Source organism: Mobula hypostoma, chromosome 3, assembly GCF_963921235.1.
Source record: "Mobula hypostoma chromosome 3, sMobHyp1.1, whole genome shotgun sequence".
NCBI lineage: Eukaryota > Metazoa > Chordata > Chondrichthyes > Myliobatiformes > Myliobatidae > Mobula > Mobula hypostoma.
In genome coordinates, this window is record NC_086099.1 from 137,321,047 (window position 1) to 137,343,206 (window position 22,160).

The 22,160-nt window shown below is 38.7% G+C and overlaps 1 protein-coding gene across 2 annotated transcripts in view; it reads left to right on the top strand.

Annotated features, from left to right (window-relative positions):
- The window catches only part of dgkb (diacylglycerol kinase, beta), an 828,029-nt gene that overhangs the window by 257,904 nt on the left and 547,965 nt on the right, over positions 1–22,160 (top strand). For both annotated transcript variants that reach the window (XM_063043772.1, XM_063043771.1), the window contains exons 7-8: positions 294–343; positions 8,904–8,978. In XM_063043772.1, the coding sequence (XP_062899842.1) occupies positions 294–343; positions 8,904–8,978 (125 nt within the window). The remainder of the gene's footprint in view (positions 1–293; positions 344–8,903; positions 8,979–22,160) is intronic.

The following is a 22,160-nucleotide window of genomic DNA, read 5'->3' on the forward strand; positions in this document are numbered from 1 at the left end:
GTTTTGATAAATGAAGTAATTTAATATCAGACCTGAAGTAGCTTATGTGGAAATTACTGTAAGATTAGCTTAATATGTATCTACTGAGTCCATTGAGATTCTGAATCTATTATTGAATCTATTGAGATTCATTCCTGTTAGTACAGCTGAAAAAGAAAGTATCAAAGTAAATGAGAAATTATTTGTAAATGGGAATGTTTTGCATGGGATAGACTCCATTTTTGATAAGGTTTTATTGATATGTTAGGGATGCTTTTCAAAGATGAATGATTTCTTTTTATTTTCCCTTTTAGTCATGTTTCGTCTATATGACACTGATGGAAATGGGTCGCTAGATAGCTCGGTAAGATCTCTAGAGACCTGGTGATGATTGCTAAAATTTTATTCATTGTATTTTGCTATTGATACACAATAGAGGCTGACCTGCATGCTTCATTTTCAGAGTAGATTATAATAGTAGCAAGTGATTAGCATTTTAGGACAAATTTATTTAATTCGGTAGCAGTAGAAGATTTTGAATTTATGTCTCTGGATCTATAGTCCTGGCCACCTATACTGGTTCATAAACATATCCACAGTACCATATTGGCATTAATCTACAGTGGTTTGTTGGTGAAATGAGTAAAAACAAGACATTCTTGTCATTTAATATGGCCATAGAAAGGTGTTGCATTTTCTGACACAAAAATGGACAAATTCTTCTTCCTTGTTTTATCTATTGTTGTCCAAGTTTTAACAATACATGATAGATTGTTACAACTTGTTTCTAAGGAACAAAAAATGTAGTAGCAACTTATTTAGCAAATCAAATTATTTTAATTATTTCAAAATGAAACTAAATATTTCCATAACCTGCTCTTAATCAATGCTTCTACACTATACTGCTCAGCGTGAACATAAAAATAAGGTGAGGACATTCTGCCTTTCTGGCTGGCTCCTTCCATTCAGAAGACCATAAGACATAAGAATTAGACCATTTGACACATCAGTCTGTTCCGCCATTCCATCATGACTGATGTATTATCCCTCTCAATGCCATTTCCTGCCTTCTTCCAGTAAAATTTGACACTCTGACTAATCAAGAACATATCAGCCTCTGCTCTAAATATACTCAATGACTTGTCTCCACAGCCATCTGTGGTAATGAATTCCACAGCTTCACTACCCTCCTTTTCTCTGTTATAAAGATACATGCGAGTATTCTAAGGCTGTGCTGTCTGGTTCTGGACTCATCCACTGTAGGAAACATGCTGTCCACATCCACTCTATCTAGGCCTTCCAATATTCAATAGGGTTCAATGAGATTCTGCCTCATTCTTCTAAACTCCAGTTAGTACAGGCCCAGAGCCATCAAATGCTCCTTGTATGTCAACCCTTTCATTCTCGGAATAATTCTCCTGAGCCTCCTCTGGACTCTCTCCAATGCCAGCAAACCTTTTCTGAGATAAGGGCCCCAAAACTGCTCATAATACTCCAGGTGCAGTCTGACCTATGCCTCATAAAGCATCAGCATTACAAACTTGCTCTTATATTCTAGTTCACTCAACATGAATGCTAACATTGCATTTGCCTTCCTACCACTGACTCAACCTGCAAGTTAACCTTTAGGGAATCCTGCACAAGGACTGCATGACCATACACTTCCCCACATTATATTTCATCTGCCACTTCTTTGATTATTCTCTCAATGTCTAAGTCCTTCTGTAGACTCACTGTTTCATCAACACTACCTGTCCCTCCACCTATCTTTGCAATGTCTGCAAACTTGGTCACAAAGCCATCAATTCCATCATCCAAATCATTGATATATAACATGAAAAGAAGCACTCCCACCATGGTCCCTGTGGAATGCTACTAGTCACTGACAGTCATCCAGCAAAGGCCTTTTTTTCCCACTCTTTACCTCCTGCCAGTATCAGATCTGAATCTCCATGCTAGTATCTTTCCTGTAATACCATGGGCTCTTACCTGGTTAAGCAGCCTCATGTGCGGCACTTTGTCAAAGGCCTTCTGAAAATCCAAGTTAAACAGCATCCACTGACTTTCCTTTGTTTATCCTCCCTGTTATTTTCTCAAAGAATTTCAACAGATTTGTCGGACAAGATTTCCCTGTAAGGAAACCATGCCGACTCAGGGACATTTCATCATGTGCCTCCAAGTACCCTGAAATCTTGTCCGTAATAATGGACTCCAACATCATTCCAACCACTGAAGACAGGCTAACTAGTCTGTAATTTCCTTTCTTCTGCCATTCTCCTTTCTTAAAAAGTGGAGGGACATTTGCATTTTTCCAGTCCTCTGGAACCATTCCACAATCTAGTGATTCTTGAAATTACTAGTACCTTCACAATCTCTTCAACTACGCACCTCTTTCAGAACCCTGGAGCGTAGTCCTTCAGGTTCGGATGACTCACCTACCTTCAAACCTTTCAGCTTCTGAAGCACCTTCTCCTTAGTAATCACAGCTACACTCACTCTTGCCCCCCTGACACTCTAGAATTTCTGGTATACTGCTAGTGTCCTCCACCGTGAAAACTAATGCAAAATACTTAAGTTTGTCTGTCATTTCTTTGTCACACATTACTACCTCTCCAGTGGTCTGACAGCTACTCTCAACTCTCTTTTACTCTTTATAAATCTGATTTTTTTTTTGTATTTTCTTTGATAATATTGGCTGGTTTACTTTCATTTTAAATATTTTCTCTCCTTAAGGCTTTTTAGTTGCTTTCTGTTGGTTTTTAAAAGCTTCCAAATACTTGAACTTCCCACAAACCTCTGCTATATTTATGTCCTCTCTTTTCCTTTATGCTCTCTTTGACTTCCCTTGTCAGCCATGGTTGCCTCATCCTCCCTTTAGAAAACAACTCCTCTGGGATGTTTTTATCCTGGACTTCTGATTGCCTCAGAAACTCCAGCCATTGCTGTTCTGCTGTCATCCCTGATAGTGTCCCCTTCCAATCAACTTTGGCCAGCTCCTCTCTCATGCCTCTGCAATTCTCTTTTCTGCACTGTAATACTGATATACCTGACTTTATCATTACCTCTCAAACTGCAGGAAGAATTCTATCAAGTTATGATCACCGTCTCCTAAGGATTCCTTTACCTTAAGCTCCCTAATCAAATCTGGTTCATTACACAATACTAATCCAGAATAGCTGATTCCCTAGTGGCTTTAATCACAATCTACTCTAAAAATTCATCTGTAAGCATTCCACAAATTCCTTCTCTTGGGATATAGCACCAACCCGATTTCCCCAATCTATCTGCATATTGAAATCCCCCATGATGATTGTAACATTGCCTTTTTTGCATTCCTTTGCTATCTCCCGTTGTAATTTGTATCCCACGTCCTGGCTACTGTTCGGAGGCCTGTATATAACTCCCCACAGGGTCTCTTTACCCACAGGAGTTCTCCATCTTCTGATCCTATGTTACCTCTTTCTAAGGATTTTATTAATTTTTTACCAATAGTGCCTCCCCACCCACTTTGGCTGCATGCCTATTGTTTCGATACAATATATATCCTTGGATGATAAGTTCCCAACTATGATCTTCTTTCAGCCATGACTCAGTAGTGCCCATATTGTCATACCTGCCAATCTCTAGTTGTGCTACACAATCACCTACCTTATTCCTTAAACTGCGTGATTTCAAATATAACATCTTCCTTCCTGTATTCATCACCATTTTTGATTTTACCCCAATTGTACAATTCAACTCATCCCACTGACAGCAATTTTGCCCTGTCATCTGCCTGTCCATAATCACAGTCTCACTACACGCTGCATCGACTTGTAAACCAATTGACCCATCCTTTGCCTTATCACTCTGGTTGCCATCCCCCTGCCAAATTATTTTAAACCCTCCCCAACAGCTCTAGCAAACCTGCCTGCAAAGATATCGGTCCCTTTCTGATTCAAGTGTAATTTGTCCTTTTTATATATTTCATACTTTCACCAGAAGAGATCCTAATGATCCTGAAACCCTGCCCCTTGCACCAATTTCTCAGCTACACATTCATCTGCCAAAACATCCTTTTTTTACCCTCAGTGGTGCGTAGCACAGGCACCAATCCAGGAAGTCATGCTTTTCAACTTTCTACCTAACTCCCTGTATTCTTTCTTCAGGACGTCGTCCCTGTTCCTACCCACATTGTTGGTATCAATATACACCACAACTTCTGGCTGCTCTTTTTCCTCTTTTAGAATGCTGCAGACTCATTCTGAGACCTCCCTGACCCCGGCACCTGGGAAATAAAATACCATTGGGGTGTCCCTTTCACATCCAGATAATCACCTGTCTGCTTCTCTAACTATGGAATCCCGTATCAATACTGCACTCCTTTTCTGAGCCAGAAAGCCAGACTCAGTGCCAGAGACTCAGTCGCTGCCACTTCCCCCGGTCGGTCAGTATCCAAAGCAGTATCCTTATTATTGAGGGGTAATCTGCACTAGCTGCCTGCAAGGCTCCCTTTCCCTCTGCTGACAGCCACCCAAGTTCCTTCCTTCTGCAAACTAGGAGTGACTACCTCCCTGTAGCTCCTATCTATCACTTGCTCATTCTCCTGAAAGATCTAAAGCTCAGCCCCAGAGTTGCAGCTCCAGAAACTTAACACAGTCTTTAAGGAACTGCAACTCAATGCCCTTCATGCCGATGTAATTATCTCACTCAAAGAACATATCACTAACTATTAAGCAATTCTCAGTGCAGCAGCTATGCACTAATAAACAAAGGAAGAGGAAAAAAAAACTCACAAGAAGCTTACTTAGAACCTCTGCCTGTGCTTGCCCAAGCCTGTGGCCATTGAAGCCTGTTGAGCCAAAGCCTCCCACTCCAACAATGGCTGCTCCGCTTACACCTCCCTTCTTTTTATTGTCTCAAGTAAAACTCCAATCCAACGAGACTTATGCTCTTCAAATAGCTCCCACCCTGCAATGATGTTTCTCTTCCATTCATTATTTCAAATTATGACTCACTCTCGACAAGACTTGTTCTTTTCAAATGGTCCCACCTGGCCACATGTCTGTCTCTCTTACTCACTACTTCAAATTCAACAAAATCATAGCTGATTATCCAAATGCAGGACCCTGATCCTGTTTCCTCCCATATCTCTTAGTCTCTTTTGTCATTAACACTTTGAATAAGTTTAATAATATGATCTTGTCTGTCTTCTGTGGTGTAGAATTCCACAGGTTCTTCAGTTTTTGAATGAAGACATTTTCACACATCATGTCCCAAATGATTTGGACTGTATTCTTAGGCTGTCTCCCTTTGCACGTGCTCCAGCACCCCCCCCCACCCCCACCCCCTACCCCCCACCTAACCCAGACTCCCATCATCAGGAACATCATGCATCCAGTCTGCTTATTAACTGTGATTTAATAAGCTTCACTAAAGGCCCCTCTCATTCTTCTCTACACTTCAGAATCAGAAACAGGCTTATTATCACTGACGTATGTCAGGAGATGTGTTGTATTGTGGGAGCAGTGCAGCGTGCAATGCATAGAAAACTACAATTTACAATAAAACCTATATGAAAAAATCAATAAATATACAAAAAGCTGGTGGAAGGCACTTGCAGATATAAGCCTGAATACGCCAATGTCTATTCATATGTCAGTGTGTTCATTTAGGGTATCCACCTGTTGAACCTTGATTTCTGGCCTTCCAGGCAGACAATAGCATCTGTAAGCAATGGAAGCAGCTGAAAAAGAAGTCCATTAGGCATAATCAGACATTCTGCACAACCTTTGCTGTAGCTTCTTTTACAAATATCTTTTTGTTAACCATAATGCATTGTGACCTTGATATGTAAGCATCTTGATTCATTAACCATCAAAAAGTCTTTTCATCTTTAGTTGGTCATTTCTGTTCTGTGCTGGTCACTAGCAACAAGTTGTTGTTTTGTCACCATTTTTGGCATAAGATTCTTGGTTAAAACTTGTTATTATCCTGATTGTTCTTCTAATCTAAAATAGTTTGATAAAGAAAAAAAAAGCATTGGGGGAAATATTTACTTTTTTTCATATTTCAGGTAAAATGCACAGATAAAGAGGACTGGCATATAATTTTCTGCTGGCTTAAGGGTATATGGTAGTGTAGTGGTGAAGTTATAGGACTTGTATGTAGAGGCTTGGACTCTTGATTCACAATAATGAGTTAGAGTACTGGAATTGCAGCTTGGGAATTTAAATGCAAGTAATTACATAGATTCCAGAATTAGAACAAGGTAGCATCAGCAATAATAATCACCATGAAATCATGAATTGTATAAAATTCTGTCTGGCTCACTAAGATTCTCCAGGGAAGTAAATCTGTTGGCTTCCGTCTCTTTGCGGACATGTGACTCCACATCAATGTAGTTGATACTTAAATCCTTCTGGAGTTCATAGACAATTATGAATGGACAACAAATTTTGGTATTGTTAGTGGCATCTACATCCTACAATCATTTAAATTTATAATAAAAACAGGTCTGCATATATGCATAACAATAAATTGGTAGCTGCAGTTTGGATGAGTATTTCTACGGAAATCTTAGACTGGCTATTGCCTAAAACTTGTGGTCTTTATGTAAAGTCCTGGGAGAGGATTGTGACTTTTAAATGAGATTTTATCAAAGTAACATTGCCTATCTGTGCCATTATTTAAGGAAGATTCTCCCAGCAGGCAGTACTGATGCAGATTTACTGATCATCAGTCATATATTTTGTGGTGCACTTTAGACGATATCTAGGTTTTGCAGCAATATGTTTCAAATACCTTAAAAGCTTCTGAAATTCATACATCCACATGCATTTTATTGCACATGCCATGTGCTTACATAATCACTTGTGTTTGGCTTCCTTCTAGTCAATCATTCCTACTACTTCTCATTATTTTCAGACATCTACGTATTGTTTTGCTCTTTGTCACCTCACAGCAATTCTTTTTTATCTATGTTGTAAAGCTGTCTATTTCAAGGTACTTTGATTATTATCCATCAGTTTTCCAATTTGTACTTCTTCAATATGTTCAAAAGTGTAACCTTCTATTGTGCAAATTGACAGCGATGAGTGCCCCAAAGCCATGAAGATATTGCAATGTGTTGTTCCAATTCTGTTTCCCATCAGTACTTCCCCAATCTTATTTACCTTCCTTAACTTTCTTAGTTGGTCACAGATTCTTCAAATAGAGTCTCGATTTCTTAATTATGAATCACTTTCTTAATGATATGACATTCAACTTTTAAACTATTTTCTGAAGTATATTTTATCCAGACCCACTTCTTTTTGTCATTGATTTGATGTTAGTTCTAGACTAAAGGTTCTCATTCTCATTCTCAAATGGGATGCCATTGCTATGACCACTCTTCCCAAGAGAATCCTTCAATGTGAAATCATTAACTAAATTTTGTCTCATTGTGAGTGATAGAAAGAGCTTGTATTGGATTCCCCTGAAACTGTGTTACATTGCATTCGGCATGTATCCCGAGACATAGGACTAGTGACCAAATTCCTCGGCATATACTAATTGAAGGGACATCCATTCTGAATCTTCAGATAATTCAAGGCCGTGCATTAATATGTTTTTGTTATTCAGCACGCAGCAATAGCACTTTTCTCACTTGACTGCTCAGCTGATAATTTCAAAATCTTTTGAAACTTGAGCATTTACATTTACAGACTTAGAAACTTACATTGCAACAAATAAAATGAGGTTCAGCAACCACCTCAGTTATGGGGTGGGAAAGGGTGCATTTTGGGGAACAAGCAAAGTTCGAAAATGATCAAATACTACTTACTAAGGGAAATGCATGAGGGGGAAGCCAACATAGAAAAAATCCAGAGTTATGTGGAATTTTAGTGAAACACTGCCCTAGGAGAGAACCCAGTAGAAAGGGAAAATTTTACAAATGCTGGAAACCTGAAATAAAACAGAGAATGCTGGAAATGTACCAGATCAGACAGCATAGAAAGGAAGCAGTTAGTGTTTCACCATGGCATTTATTAGAATATGTACATGTCGAGTTCTCTCTGTTCAAGATGAGCTGTCCTTCTACACACATTATCTTGTTCTCGCTGATCCAAAACTGTTCATGAAGAGGAGAAATGAAAAAGAAATAATTGCCCTTGTTGACAATCATTGTTATGATTGCTCATTGGGAGGGAGGAGCACTGGGGGGAAAGGTCAGTATTGGTTGGTTGATGCTTTGTTCAAGGACTCTAGATTAAGTGTCACTTTGTGTGCACCAGCAGATGGAGCCATTATCAACACTTGCTGTCAATAGTCCTCTAAAATTTGGCTCACCAAATCACCTGCATATTGCCAACTGGTTTTCATATTAGCCCTGATGTGCATTTTTTTTCCCACACACGGGCAATCAAACTAAAGGTCATATTTTATTAAGGCTAGCTATCCCAGCTGCTGCTGTGTGTGCACTAGAGCAATGCAGATGCATTTCCTTTTTTTGCCAAGCTTCCAGTATTTGGACTGACATTTCAGAAGTTTCCTTTTGTTTTGTGGTACAAGCAATATGGCACCCCTGGGTGGACAGTTTGCATGACAATAGAGTGAGAGTTTAGGAGAGCTTTAGCAAGACTGTTGTTTTAAACAGTCAAATACATTTTAATGTAGCTCAGTTTTATGTGCATGACTACCCAGATAAAAGATTTTAGTTTTAAAGAAAGGGTCTGGAGCTGATGGCAGTGCATGGCTGGTACTTCTATTATTTTAAACATGTTTAACGCCCTTTATGTCATAGTGGTTTGAAGACGTACAAGACAGAAGAACATTCCAATATTGATATTAATATGTTTTTTGTCTGAAGTATGTTAGAAAAGGTAAACAATTGTGTTAATAGAATTGTGGCTCAAAATCTTGTTATATGGAGTCAAAAAATAAGTATGTTCTTTGTTCAACAGGAACTTGACCAGATCATCAATCAAATGATGCATGTTGCCGAGTATCTACAATGGGATGTGACCGAGCTCAAACCTGTATGTAACTTCAGTTATCACTCACTTGGTGGTGCTGTAAGAACGCTGGGTGGCTGGGATTGGGAATGTTAAAACCTTTGTTCGATGATCGATATTCAATGATCAAAGGGTTTCATTTCAGGAAGGTCTCTATGGTTGTGCATTTATTTTTTTTTAATATAGCTCTGTTTGTTTTCCTGGGAAATGTTCCTGGACATTGACATTGAAGTCTAATGAAGACGAAGTGTGAGCATGTACAGAAAATTCACAGATACCTTTGTGACACCAGGGATATGCAGCACACGTGGCAGCGTACACAAAACCATAACCACTTACGAGTCCACCCTGTGCGTCAACCACAGTGATGCCTCCCTTCCTGATAGGCTGAATGCTTTCTATGAACGACTTGGACGAAGTGACATCGAAGAAAGCCCCCCCTCTTCCTGAGGAACAGGCATCCTGTCTGGCCACAGCTGAGGTGAGGAAGACCCTAGCCAGGGTATACACATGAGAAGCTGCAGGGCCAGACAACGTTCCTGGTCAGATACTCAGGGAATCTACAGCCCAGCTAACAGAGGTGTTACCTGACATCTTCAATATCTCTCTGAAATAGACCACTGTCCCTGCAGACTTCAAGGCAGCCATCATTTTTCCAGTGCCCAAGAGAGCAACGGTAACTGACCTGAATAATTACCGCCCCGTGGCACTGATTTCAACAAGTGTGAAGTGCCTTGAGCGGCTGGTAATGGATCATATAAAATCCTACCTTCCAGCTACATTGGACCCTTCCCAGTCCACCCACCACTCAAACCAGTGCAGTGATGATGCCATAGCCTCTGCCCTCCACTCTGTCCTGTTCCACCTAGTAAATGATGCCTGGTATGCCAGGATGTTGTTCGTCGACTTCAGCTCAGCATTTTCCACAATCATCCCTCAGAGGCTGGTGAATAAGCTGTCCGCGTTGGGACTCAACAGCCCTCTCTATAACTGGATGTTGGACTTCTTGATGGAAAGACCCCAGTCAGTCTGATTTGGCAGCTCCATCACGCTGAGCGTTGGTGCCCACCAAGGTCTGTGAATTATCCATTGCTGCTCACGCTGGTGACTCACAACTGCATTGCCGGATTCAACTCGATCTGCATCATCAAGTTTGTTGATGATACAACAGTTGCTGGCCTCATTAGCAAAATGATGATTTGGCATACAGAGAATAGGTAGAGAGGCTTGTCAAATGATGTGAGAACAACAACCTGTGTCTCAACGTGAGTAAGACAAAAGAAATGGTTGTGGACTTTAGGAAGGCACAGGTTAACCACTCTCCATTGCACATCAATGGCTCTGCCATGGAGCGACTGAAGAGCATGAAGTTCCTTGGTGTGCACATATCAGACGATCTAATCTGGATTTACAACGCCTTCTCACTAGTCAAGATGGTACAGCAACATCTACACTTTCTCAGGAGATTGTGGAGTGCAAAGCTCCCTGCCTTCTCTAACAGCTTTCTCCAGGAGCACCATCGAGAGAGTCCTGTCTGGCTGCATCATTGTGTGGTTCGGAAGCTGCAAAGCATCAGACTGCAAGTCCCTACAGAGGACAGTGAAAACTGCCAAGAGGATTATCGGGGTCTCCCTCTCCACTATTTCTGATATTTATTGGGTATGTTGCAGATGAAGGCTCAAAGCATGTTTGAGGATCCTACTGTCCATCCCAAATCTCGTTGACCCACTACCATCAGGAGAGAGGTAGAGCAACGTCGGGACTAGGACTGCCAGACTGAGTAACAGGTTCTTCCCCCAGGCTGTGAGACTGATGAATACGCTGGCATTACCGAGAGCTGTTTACTGTTTTCTGGTTACCTGTGCTGTGCTTTACTACATGCATTTTTGAATTATACTTTATTAATTTATTTATAGTTGGTTTATGTGCTGTTTTTGTTATATGTTGTGTGGGTGCACTAATGTCCGGAGAAACGTTGCTTCGTTTTTGTTTGGTTGTATATATATATAATTATAAACTTGAACTTGAATGCTAATATTAAGTAATGAGTGCACAGGCATGAAGCTGTATTGAAAATAATCAGTCACTTGCTGAGCAAGCTTGGCCCAGGGTAATTCAATTGTCCCTAAAGAATAATTATTGACATATTGATACTTGATGCGTTAGACATTTCAGTTTTCGATTGGTAGAAATACAGGTTTTCATCAGAAAAAGTGAAGGAATATGTTTAGTAACACAACATACCATATTCTAGAAATAGAATTTTACAGTAATTTTGTAATAAATCTTATTGATGTCATGGTTCTTAATCAAATGTAGTGACACGTCAAGGTTTTTATGCACGATTGCTGAGTGCAATCACAAAAGCAGCTCTCGGCTGAATGAACTCTTTGACCTATTTCCCTCTTTCAAAAGCAAAACCCACCTGTCACTACTCCTCTCTCAGCTCTCCAGGTGTCCTGGACTAAAAATGCAGATAAAATGGATTAGAAAAAAATAATTAAATAGTTGTAAGTGAAAATAAACTGGGTTTATTAGTTGCAAACAATTCATTTGCACAGTTCACACCAGACATCTGATATCCAGTTAATTTGGACTAATTTACTCTCGGTCATCTATAATTCTCTATGTAATTAGTTGAAATATAAATAATTCTGCAAATACATGGACATGACTTTCTGTTCAGATGATGTTCCACTGTGCAATAGATCCATTACAAAATTAGCAGCAATGATGGAATACTGCAAGCCCGGTTCACTGGTTCATTGGTGTGACCAACAGTGGGGGAACTGCGTTGCCTCGGTTATGGTGAAGACTTGACTTCGGCTGAGGCCATGACGTTGCCTGTGGCAGTCACCCAGGGGAGGACATGCCAAGGTAGTGCTTCTCTCCAGCATTTACTTGGCAATGTCCTTTGATGTTCACAAGCTAGACCAGGATAACACCATCAATCTAGTAATGCCACACAAGGATTTGGGCTATATTATTTTATTTTTGTGACTGTACTTTTTTTTTCTCTGTAATCATAACCTTACGTAGTCTTTGCTATGTACTGTGCACTGCTGGTAATGTGTTTTGCATCTTGGCTCCAGAGGAACGCTGTTTCATTTAGCTACATTCATGTATGGTTGAATGATAAGTAAACTTGCATTTGAGCTTGAACTTGATATCTGCAGATCATTTCATAGCAATACACTGTGAGCAAATTGGGGATCAATCAATGATGTCAGCAAGCAATGTTGGTATAACAACAGGGTACTATGACTTTATTTTACCTTTTTGTCACTTTTTTCAATTTTGATCCCTTTTTCAGTTATGTCTGCTATGTTTGAACAAAAACAATCGCTGGCCAGTTGACTCCAAGATCTCATTAATTTTACCATAGAACTAGGTGAAATATCCAAGCACATTCCGAGCTGAATAATTTTCAGATTAACTTTCAATTTGCATCCTGTTCTCTCAAAAGGAAACTACTTTTGATGAGAACTTGAATGGGGTTGATTTATTTTACTGCAGGAGAAATTATGACAATAAGTATGATTTTATTCCATTAAACATTCAATGTGTGCAAACATGTATGTATAGAAAGCAATTCTTTAATTTGTGTTTGTGAATCAAATTAGGGAAAAATTATTTAGAAGTGAAATATTTTTGAACCAGCATTTACATCTTTGTTCAGCAAAAGATTTAGTTCCAGGACTGTTTAGCAGATGGAGTTTAGTATCTCCAGAAAACAAAATATTCTTCTCTTGAGCATTTAAATAAAATCTAAAAATCTATTATTTTACTTAATGGTGAATTTCACTGGTGTCATTTATAGATTTGTTCTGCTCTAGTACAAGAACTTGGTTTAATTTGATAACCTGATTCATCTTAGTATGCTACTACTGATTTCTATGTAACTGACCAGTTTAAGAGCTAAGAATGAATAGAATCCATTTGTATCATGGTTTAGATTTAAACTCACTATAGAATTCATTAAAAAAAAATCTTCAATTCTTAAAAATACATAAGGATTTGAAGATAAAATTAAATTCTGAAATTATGCCAATAGCATTCCTAAAATAACATTGGTATGCCATAGCAACATGAGGAAAATTATCTGCATCTCTTCCTCCGTTCAAAGAGAAATGACTGAGTATATTGATTGACATGTCAAGCAATTTGTGAAGCAGGATGTTTATCAATAAATCTGTCATTTTGTTATTTTGTTATTTATTTTCTAATTATTTAAACATATTTCAACTGTCTCTGATTCTCAAAGAAGCAGTAAAAATTCCTCTGACAGATCTGCAAATCAAAGGGCCACAAAGGGTGAACTTGAAAGAATTTGCAAAATAAGATCTATATGTTAATTGTGGCTGTTTCATGTTGTTGAATGGCCTAAGTAATGTAAACTTAAGCTTAATGATACCTGTCATTAAATACAGAGTTAGTGTGATGGCTGTCAGTGTTGTCTGGAGCTGGGTTGGGAGTGGTTTGTAGAAAGTAAGTAGATTTTATGTGATCAATACACACAAAATGCTGGAGGAACTCAGCGGGCAAGGCAGCATCTGTGGAAACGAGTAAACGGTCGATGTTTTGGGCTGAGCCCAGATGAAAGGTCTCGGCCCAAAATGTCAATTGTTAACTCTTCTACACAGATGCTTCCTGGCCTGCTGGGTTCCTCCTGCATTTTGTGTGTGTTGCTTGGGTTTCCAGCACCTGCAGATTTCCTCTTGTTTGAGATTTTATGTGATGATCTCTTGATGTCTCATTTTGTGTCTATCATCCTTTTCACCACTTACTGTAAGATATGTAGTAAAGATAACAGTGCAATTCATGAGCATTTTGTATAATCTGTTACTTGCTTCATAGCTAAGCTGATTAAGCTTTTAGTTTTAGTAACTAATTGTCAGTTACACATTTTTGAAGCACCATATAATCTGTTAATAATCTTAAAATATTTCATGTCAGAGTTATAAATCCATATGCAAAAAAAAGACTCTGAAGAGTCAAATATTGAAGCAGAATAATATCACTATTTCTATATCTGGTATAGCAGCACTTACAAATCAGTAGTTAAACAGTTATGTAAGAAAAGAAGATTGAACACTATCATCTGTTCTGTGCTTCTTAATCTACTCCTCTCCACTCATGTACATTCTTCATGAACTCATCCCAACCTCAGGGAAGACAAGATTTCGATTATTTATTTATGTAGGATTTGTAAATCATTGTTTTATACATTTTAGGATTTTAATTTCAATATTGAAGGGGAAAATCTCTCTCAGTAATCTGGATAGATGTTCCCAAGATGCTATGCAGAAGTGATTCTAAATAAATTTGTGAAACAAGTTGAAGTAACTTGCCACAGCATGGTGCAGTATAACAGAACAAATCCTTGATTTACACTTGTTTAAATCAGAATCAGAATTAATATGTTGCGGTATTTGTTGTCTTTGCAGCAGCAGTACGATGCAATACATAATAAGAGAGAGAAAAATGTGAATTACAGCAAGAATATATATTAAATAGTTAAATAAGTAATGCAAAAATAACAAATTTAAAAAAATAGTGAGGTAGTGTTCATAGGTTCAATGTCCATTCAGAAAACAGATGGCAGAGGGGAAGAAGCTGTTCCTGAATCATTGAGTGTGTGCCTTCGGGCTTCTGTACCTCCATCCTGATGGTAGCAATGAGAGCAGGGCATGTTCTGGGTGATGGGGGTTGTTAATGATGAACGCTGCCTCTTTGAGGCATTGCTCCTAGGAGGTGTCCTGGATACCACGGAGACTAATTGCAGTCATGGAGCTGACCACGTTTACAACTCTCTGCAGCTTATTTTGATCCTGTACAGTAGCCCCCCCCCCCACCCCATCCCAGACGGTGATGCAGCCAGATAGAATGTTCTCCACAGTACATCTGTAGAAATTTATGAGCATCTGTAGTGTGATACCAAATCTCCTCAAAGTCACAATGAAATAAAGCTGCTGCTGTGCCTTCTTTGTAGCTGCGTCAATATGTTGGGCTCAGGTTAGATCCTCAGAGATATTGATAGCCAGGAAGTTGAAATTGCTCATCCTTTCCACTTCTGAGCCCTGTATGAGGATTAGTGTGTGTTCTCTCACCTTACCCTTTCTGAAGTCCACAATCTGTTCTTTGGTCTTACTGGCATTGATTGTAAGGTTGTTGTTGCAGCACAACTCAACTAGCTGAACTAGATGAAGGGTCTATTGGAGTAACAGCAGAAGTTAACACTGAAAGTGGCAAGTTGTGTTGAGAGAGCAATCAGAAAAACACATGGAATTCTGGGATTTGTTAATAGAGAAATAGATCACAAAAGCAGGGTGACTATAAAAATAGAAAGTGCTGAAAACACTCAGCAGGTCAGGCAGCATCTGTGCAAAGTGAAATAGTTACCATTTTAGGTCTGACTCCTTCATCAGATATGAAATGTTAATTCTGTCCCTTCATACATGCTGCTTGAGTTGTGAAGGGTTTCCAGTATTTTTTTTTATTTCAGATTCCCAGCATCTTCAGATTCTTGATTTTCAGCAGGGAGGGCATGTTGAGTCTTTGTAAAACTTTGATTGGGCCGCAATTACAGTACAATAAAAGATGAAATTCTGTTCATCACTATGGAGAATGTAAAGGCTCTGGAGAGGACAAGTAATGGTCCCAGAGATGAGAAGCTACATATGTATAGTAGAAAAACTTGAGTTGTCCCACTTGGACTAAAGGTGTTTGAGAATAAGTTTACTGCAAATGTATAAGATCATGACTGTCTTTAATAGGATAACTGAAATAAAATAATATAAGATTCACTTGATTAATAGATGATTCATAAACAGGGTGAGGGTGGTACACATTGAAGAGAAAATGATACACTGTGACAGGGAAGGGTTGACAAAATAGAGCTCACTGCATTTAGACTGTAAGATGTAGGAGCAGAATTTGACCATTTGGCCCATCGAGTCTGTTCTGCCATTTCATCATAGCTGATCCATTTTCCGTCTCAGCCCCAGTCTCCTGCCTTCTCCCTGTATCCCTTTGTGCCCTGACCAATCAAGAATCTATCAACCTCTGCCTTAAATATACCCAATGACTTTGCCTCCACAGCCACCTGTGGCAACAAATTTCTCAGATTCACCACTCTCTAGCTAAAGTAATTCCTCCTTATCTCCATTCTAAATGGCTGTCCCTCTATTCTGGGTCTGTGTCCGCTGGTTTTAGACTTAACCACCACAGGAAACAATCCTCTCCACATCCACTCTATGAGGCAATGAGAACACAATTAAGTTATCCATTAGAAAGGGTATTTGAAGGAAAATAATTTACAAACTATGAAGGAAAAGGCAGGGGATTTGGACGGAAAGAGCAGGTGATTGGGTCTGAATAGATTATTGTATATAAAATCAGCATAGACTCAATAGTTTGAATACTCACATGTGCTTTTATTGATTCTATGAAGTATGTTCTCAGAAAGAGGGAAGGACAAGTTAAGGATGTGAGGAAGGGATCAGTAGAGAGAAAGAAATATAGTTGCTTTTCCCAACAGTTGAAAAGCAGTGGTGTTGTCAGCATCTTGGGAACATCTATCCATATTACAGAGGGAAATTTTCAATTGTTCAATATTTATATTGAAAGTTATAATGTATAAAACAGTGATTTACAAATTATTTATAAATAATATACCATTGAACTCCCACCTGACCTGAGGTTGGAGCTAATTTATGATCAGTTGACATGAGTGCGATGGGGTAGACTCAGGAGAATTGAAAAGATAAATCACGTGCATGTTACTGTTAAACCCATTTTTGTATGTAACATTGTTTAAGTACTCATTGTTAAAATACCTTTACTCCAGGTATACAAAGAGTGATATTGTTCACCTCTAATATTTGACTATTTAGAAGAAAACTATCTGTTGGTTGAAATTATCATCTAATTTAAGCATGCATTCTTTCCTTAATTTTCTAAGTGAGCAGTTTACAATGGCTTTTTTCCCTATATCCTCCTCTTCTGATATCTTCCAATGATTCATAATTTAGCATTTTAATTTATTATTTATAGAAGAAAATTAGAATTTAAATAAGTACAATGTGCCTTCACACCTTGCACATCTTTTTGTGGTTCAGAGCAGAACTCTATTAAGGGGTCTCCCGCCTGAAGGTGTGCATTCCAAGCTTGATGGATCCCAAGTGCACATTCTCTGAATATTAATTGAGATTATGATTAACCACTAGGCTTCAGGTATGTGCTACCAGTAAACTTATGGGGCAAGTGACAATGCAAGTTCAGGCTGCGGGTTTAAGTTAGAATAGTTCCGAAGTCATATCTGTCAGAGACATTGTACAAAAAATAGAAATTGAAATATTGGCCGTTCAAAATTTTGCACCATTTTGATTTGATAGCAGTGCAGTCTCTTAGTCAAATTGAAGGTGCTGCAATGAGCTGAATTTTAACCTTGGTTAATGAGTTTAATTAGAAATTAAATGATGCTTCTCCACCTTAAGGAGGCCTGTTACCTGCTCATTACATAAGGATCAAGCATTGCCTAAAAATACATACATATTCTTTCCTCATTAGACTAATGGAGATTAAAGTTAAATATTCTAAAGCAAGAGTAAAAGAGGAATGGATAATCAAAAGCTTGTTGGCAACTAATATGACATGAACTCCAGGTGAAAAGATCAACTAGGGCATAAAATCCAAAAGAAAATTGTAGCAAATACTGAAAACCTAAAGCAAAAAAACAGAGTGTACAAAATACTCCACAACTGCTGTTTAATCCATGGAGAGAGAAACAGAATGTAACATTTCAGATCAATGTCTCTTCATGATAAATAGGGCACATACTTCTGTATATTGAAACTCAATGGTCGTAATAATTTTTAAATGATATTAGTAATGGTAAGCATTCACATTATTTAATTTTAGTGTAAATAGGGTTGTGAGATTGCACTATATATTTTTATGATTTAAGTGGCCAGTTTGGATTATCATGATAAAAGGAGTTTTGGTAATAGAGACAGTGTACTTTTAGTCCACTATGTCCATTCCAATTGTTTTGCCCATCTATCCTAATCCCATTTATGGTCAGAAAGACATATTAAACTTTAAAACCCAAAATCACACAAGATCAGGAATGAAAATTACATATCAGAGTAGCACAACAGCATTGCGGTTTAAATAATGGAACAATAATCTGGTGCCCTAGATGATTGATCTGAAAGCTTGCTTAAAGCCCACCGTTGTATTTGGGGAAAGCTTACTCAGCAGCCACTTTATTAGGTAGACCTATACACCCATTCGCTAATGTAAATAATTAATCAGGAGGTACCTATTACAGTGACACAGAGTGTAATTTCCTGTAATTGACTAAATCTGGAATAAAAATCTGGTATCGGTATTAAGGAGCATGAAATTCCTGAATTGTCATGAAAACCTTTCCACTTCACAAATGTTCCTCAACAAAGACAATTTGTCATCTTTACCCAACGTGCCCTGGATTTGACTCCAGATCCACTAGCGGGAATGGCTCTTAACTACCTTCTGAAATATACACAATTTGTAGTCTTTTTGTGGACACTATATACTAGTTGTGCCAGATTTATTCAAATAACATGAATGATTCAAATAAAGTCTATAAATTAACTTTATCCTGTAATTCCATCCAATTACTTCTTTATTTCTCTCCTGCTGTGCATTCCTTGTAATCTCAAGGTAATCTAAACTCTGTGTCCCTTACACTAACTTGGCCAGTTCACCCGAGCTCTGTGCTTGCTGATCTTCATTGACTCCTGTTCTAGTCCTTACAATTATTAGCTTTGTTGTCAGATCCAGTATTGGCTGTATTCAATCTCTGGAGCCTGTCTAGGCTATAATCCTCTGAGATTGTTGCACTCCTCTATTTCTGGCCTCTTGGTCTTTTATTGTTATGTTCTGCAACTCCAAAACATGAAACAAATTGTAAGGAACAAAAGGGAACCAGGAATGTGAGTCTAACTTAAGGTTTTCACTTTAAGTGAGGCTTGCACATATGACATGGTGGCGTTATAATGTGTGCCATTTACATACTTTTACATATGCATTATTTAATCAACAAAGAATGCTTAAACAATATATTTACAGTATACTCAAATATAACTGAAATGTTTAATACACAATACTCCTCTCCTCCCTGCTTAGTCATTAGTTCCAACTCAACATATAGTGCATCTCAACTACATACACTATATACTATATAATACAGCTATGATACAGACTTCCGCAGCATAATAACTTTTAAATTGACCCATTCAGGCCTAAAGACTTAATCACATTGAAGGCTTTCTTGCAGTTGTGGGATAACATCTTTCCTGACAAGGGGAATCACTCTGCTTGGCAGGTGAGACTTATAGTTGTGAAACAACCTTAGATTCTGGAGCCTCCTCCATAGTGGTTATAAGGAATTGACGTAGGGTCTGCAGGTCCTTGACTCTCTGGACATCTTCCTTCTCCTTTTCTTGGCTTTTCTCACTGGATCTACTTCAATCCTTGCTTCTCTCCCGGTCCTGGCTTCTTTCTGTCTCTTTAACCTGCTCTTGTTCTTTCTTATGTTTCCGCTCTCTTTCCTACATTTCTTTTTCTCATTCATGACCTTTCTCTCTACCTCTTCTCTCCTTTTCAACTTGTCTTTCTTTTTCTTGCCTTCCTTTTTCTTTTCCTAGTTTCTTGTATCTCTGAATTTTCTAATTTCTTAGGAAATTATGGCTTGTTTATTCTCTTTCATTTCAAAGCACTTTTGTCATCCTCCCCTTTCTTTTCCTATTCCTTCTTTTTAGGATGTGCATCTTAATCTTGGGGAGATGCATTTAGTTCACTGTAGTATTCTCTTATTAATCCTTCTATTGTTCCCTTTGCGATCAGATCTCTCCGCTTGGTGTCCTCATTCACAACATCACATGACAAATCCTGTTTTTGTAAATCCATTGAATCATTTTCTTTTTGGCCTTCCATTCAACAAGCTGGGATTTGGTCTTTGCATTTACTTTCACAAGCAGCTTTTTGTCTCCCAAGTGAAGTTCATGCAATAGAGCAGATTCTGGTTCTTTATACCTGCAAAAGTCAAATGCTTGCAACTTTTCTGGAGCTCCTTAAACTCACAAGTAACTACCTGATTAACATATCAGAAGCTTTCTCAGATATGTTGCCGACAAAAAGTTTCGTATTTGGACCACTGCTTTTGTCACTTCCATGATTCCTCTGAGCAGCATTGTCCTTCCCTGATCCAATATCCTTAATCTAATCTAATCTAATCTAATATGCTTTCCAACCAGAGGCACAGAGGTTGACACAAACCCCAGTTTTCTCTCTGTTGGGCAGTAGTTCATGGTGTATAGTATGGAGACAGTTGTGCCATCATCATGTCTTACTTAACTTGCATTCAATTGACTCTATTACAGAGGATATGATATGCAAATACTGGATGAATCTCCATGGAAAGTGGAGTTGCCTGAGCTAATCATGCCCACACAATGGGGGCCCTCCTGTTTTTATCACATACAGTGTCATGCAGAAGTTTGGGCATCCCTGGTCAAAATTTCGGTTACTGTGAGTAGCTAAGCGAGTAAAAGATGACCTGGTTTCCAAAAGGCATAATGTTAAAGCTGACACATTTCTTTAATATTTTAAGCAAGATTACTTTTTTTATTTCCATCTTTTACAGTTTCAAAATAACCAAAAAGTAAAAGGGCCTGAAGCAAATGTTTGGGCACCCTGCATGGTCAGTACTTAGTAACACCCCCTTTGGCAAGTATCACAGCTTGTAAATGCTTTCTGTAGCCAGATAAGAGTCTTTCAATTCTTGCTTGGGAGGATATTCACCCATTCTTCCTTGAAAAAGGCTTCTAGTTCTGTGGGATTCTTGGGCCGTCTTGAATGCACTGCTCTTTTGAGGTCTATTCACAGATTTTCGATGATATTTAGGTCAGGGGACTGTGAGGGCCATGGCAAAACCTTCCGCTTGCGCCTCTTGAGGTAGTGCATTGTGGATTTTGAGGTGTGTTTAGGATCATTATCCTGTTGTAGAAGCCAACCTCTTTTCACCTTCAGCTTTGTTTTACAAATGGTGTGATGTTTGCTTCCAGAATTTGCTGGTCTTTAAATTGAATTCATTCTTCCCTCTACCAGCGAAATGTTCCCTGTGCCACTAGCTGCAATATAAGCCCAAAGCATAATCGATTCACCCTCGTGCTTAACAGTTGGAGAGGTGTGCTTTACATGAAATTCTGCAACCTTTTTTCTCCAAACATACCATTGCTCATTGCGGCCAAAAGTTCTATTTGAACTTCATCAGTCCACAGGACTTGTTTCCAAAATGCATTAGGCTTGTTTAGATGTTCCTTTGCAAATTTCTGATGCTGAATTTTGTGGTGAGGAGGCAGGAAAGGTTTTCTTCTGATGACTCTTCCATGAAGATCATATTTGTGCAGGTGTTGCTACATGGTAGAGCAGCGCACCGCCACTCCAGAGTCTGCTAAATCTTCCTGAAGGTCTTTTGCAGTCAAACGGGGGTTTTGATTTGCCTTTCTAGCAATCGTATGAGCAGTTCTGTTGGAAAGTTTTCTTAGTCTTCCAGACCTCAACTTGACCTCCACCATTCCTGTTAACTGCCATTTCTTCATTACGTTACAAACTGAGGAAACGGCTACCTGAAAATGCTTTGCTATCTTTTTATAGCCTTCTCCTGCTTTGTGGGAATCAATTATTTTAATTTTCAGAGTGCTAGGCAGCTGCTTAGGGGAGCCCATGGTTGCTGATTGTTGGGACAAGGTTTGAGGAGTCAGGGTATTTATAAAGCTTTGAAATTTGCATAACCTAGCCTTTCCTAACAATGATTGAGAACAAGCCATAGCCCTAACTAGCTAATTAAGGTCTGAGACCTTGGTAAAAGTTATCTGAGAGCTTAAATCTCTTGGGGTGCCCAAACTTTTGCATGATGCCCCTTTCCTTTTTTCACTCTAAAATTATACAAAGCAAAAATAATACACTAATCTTGCTTAAAATGTTGAAAAGAATGTTTCATCTTTAACTTTATGACTTTTGGACAGTTCATCTTCTACTCACTTAACTATTCACAGTAACAGAAATTTTGACCAGGTGTGCCTAAACTTTTGCATGCCACTGTACAAGCCCAAAGTGGCTTATTGGTTTTGTATTTCACTGTTACAAGTGTCATCT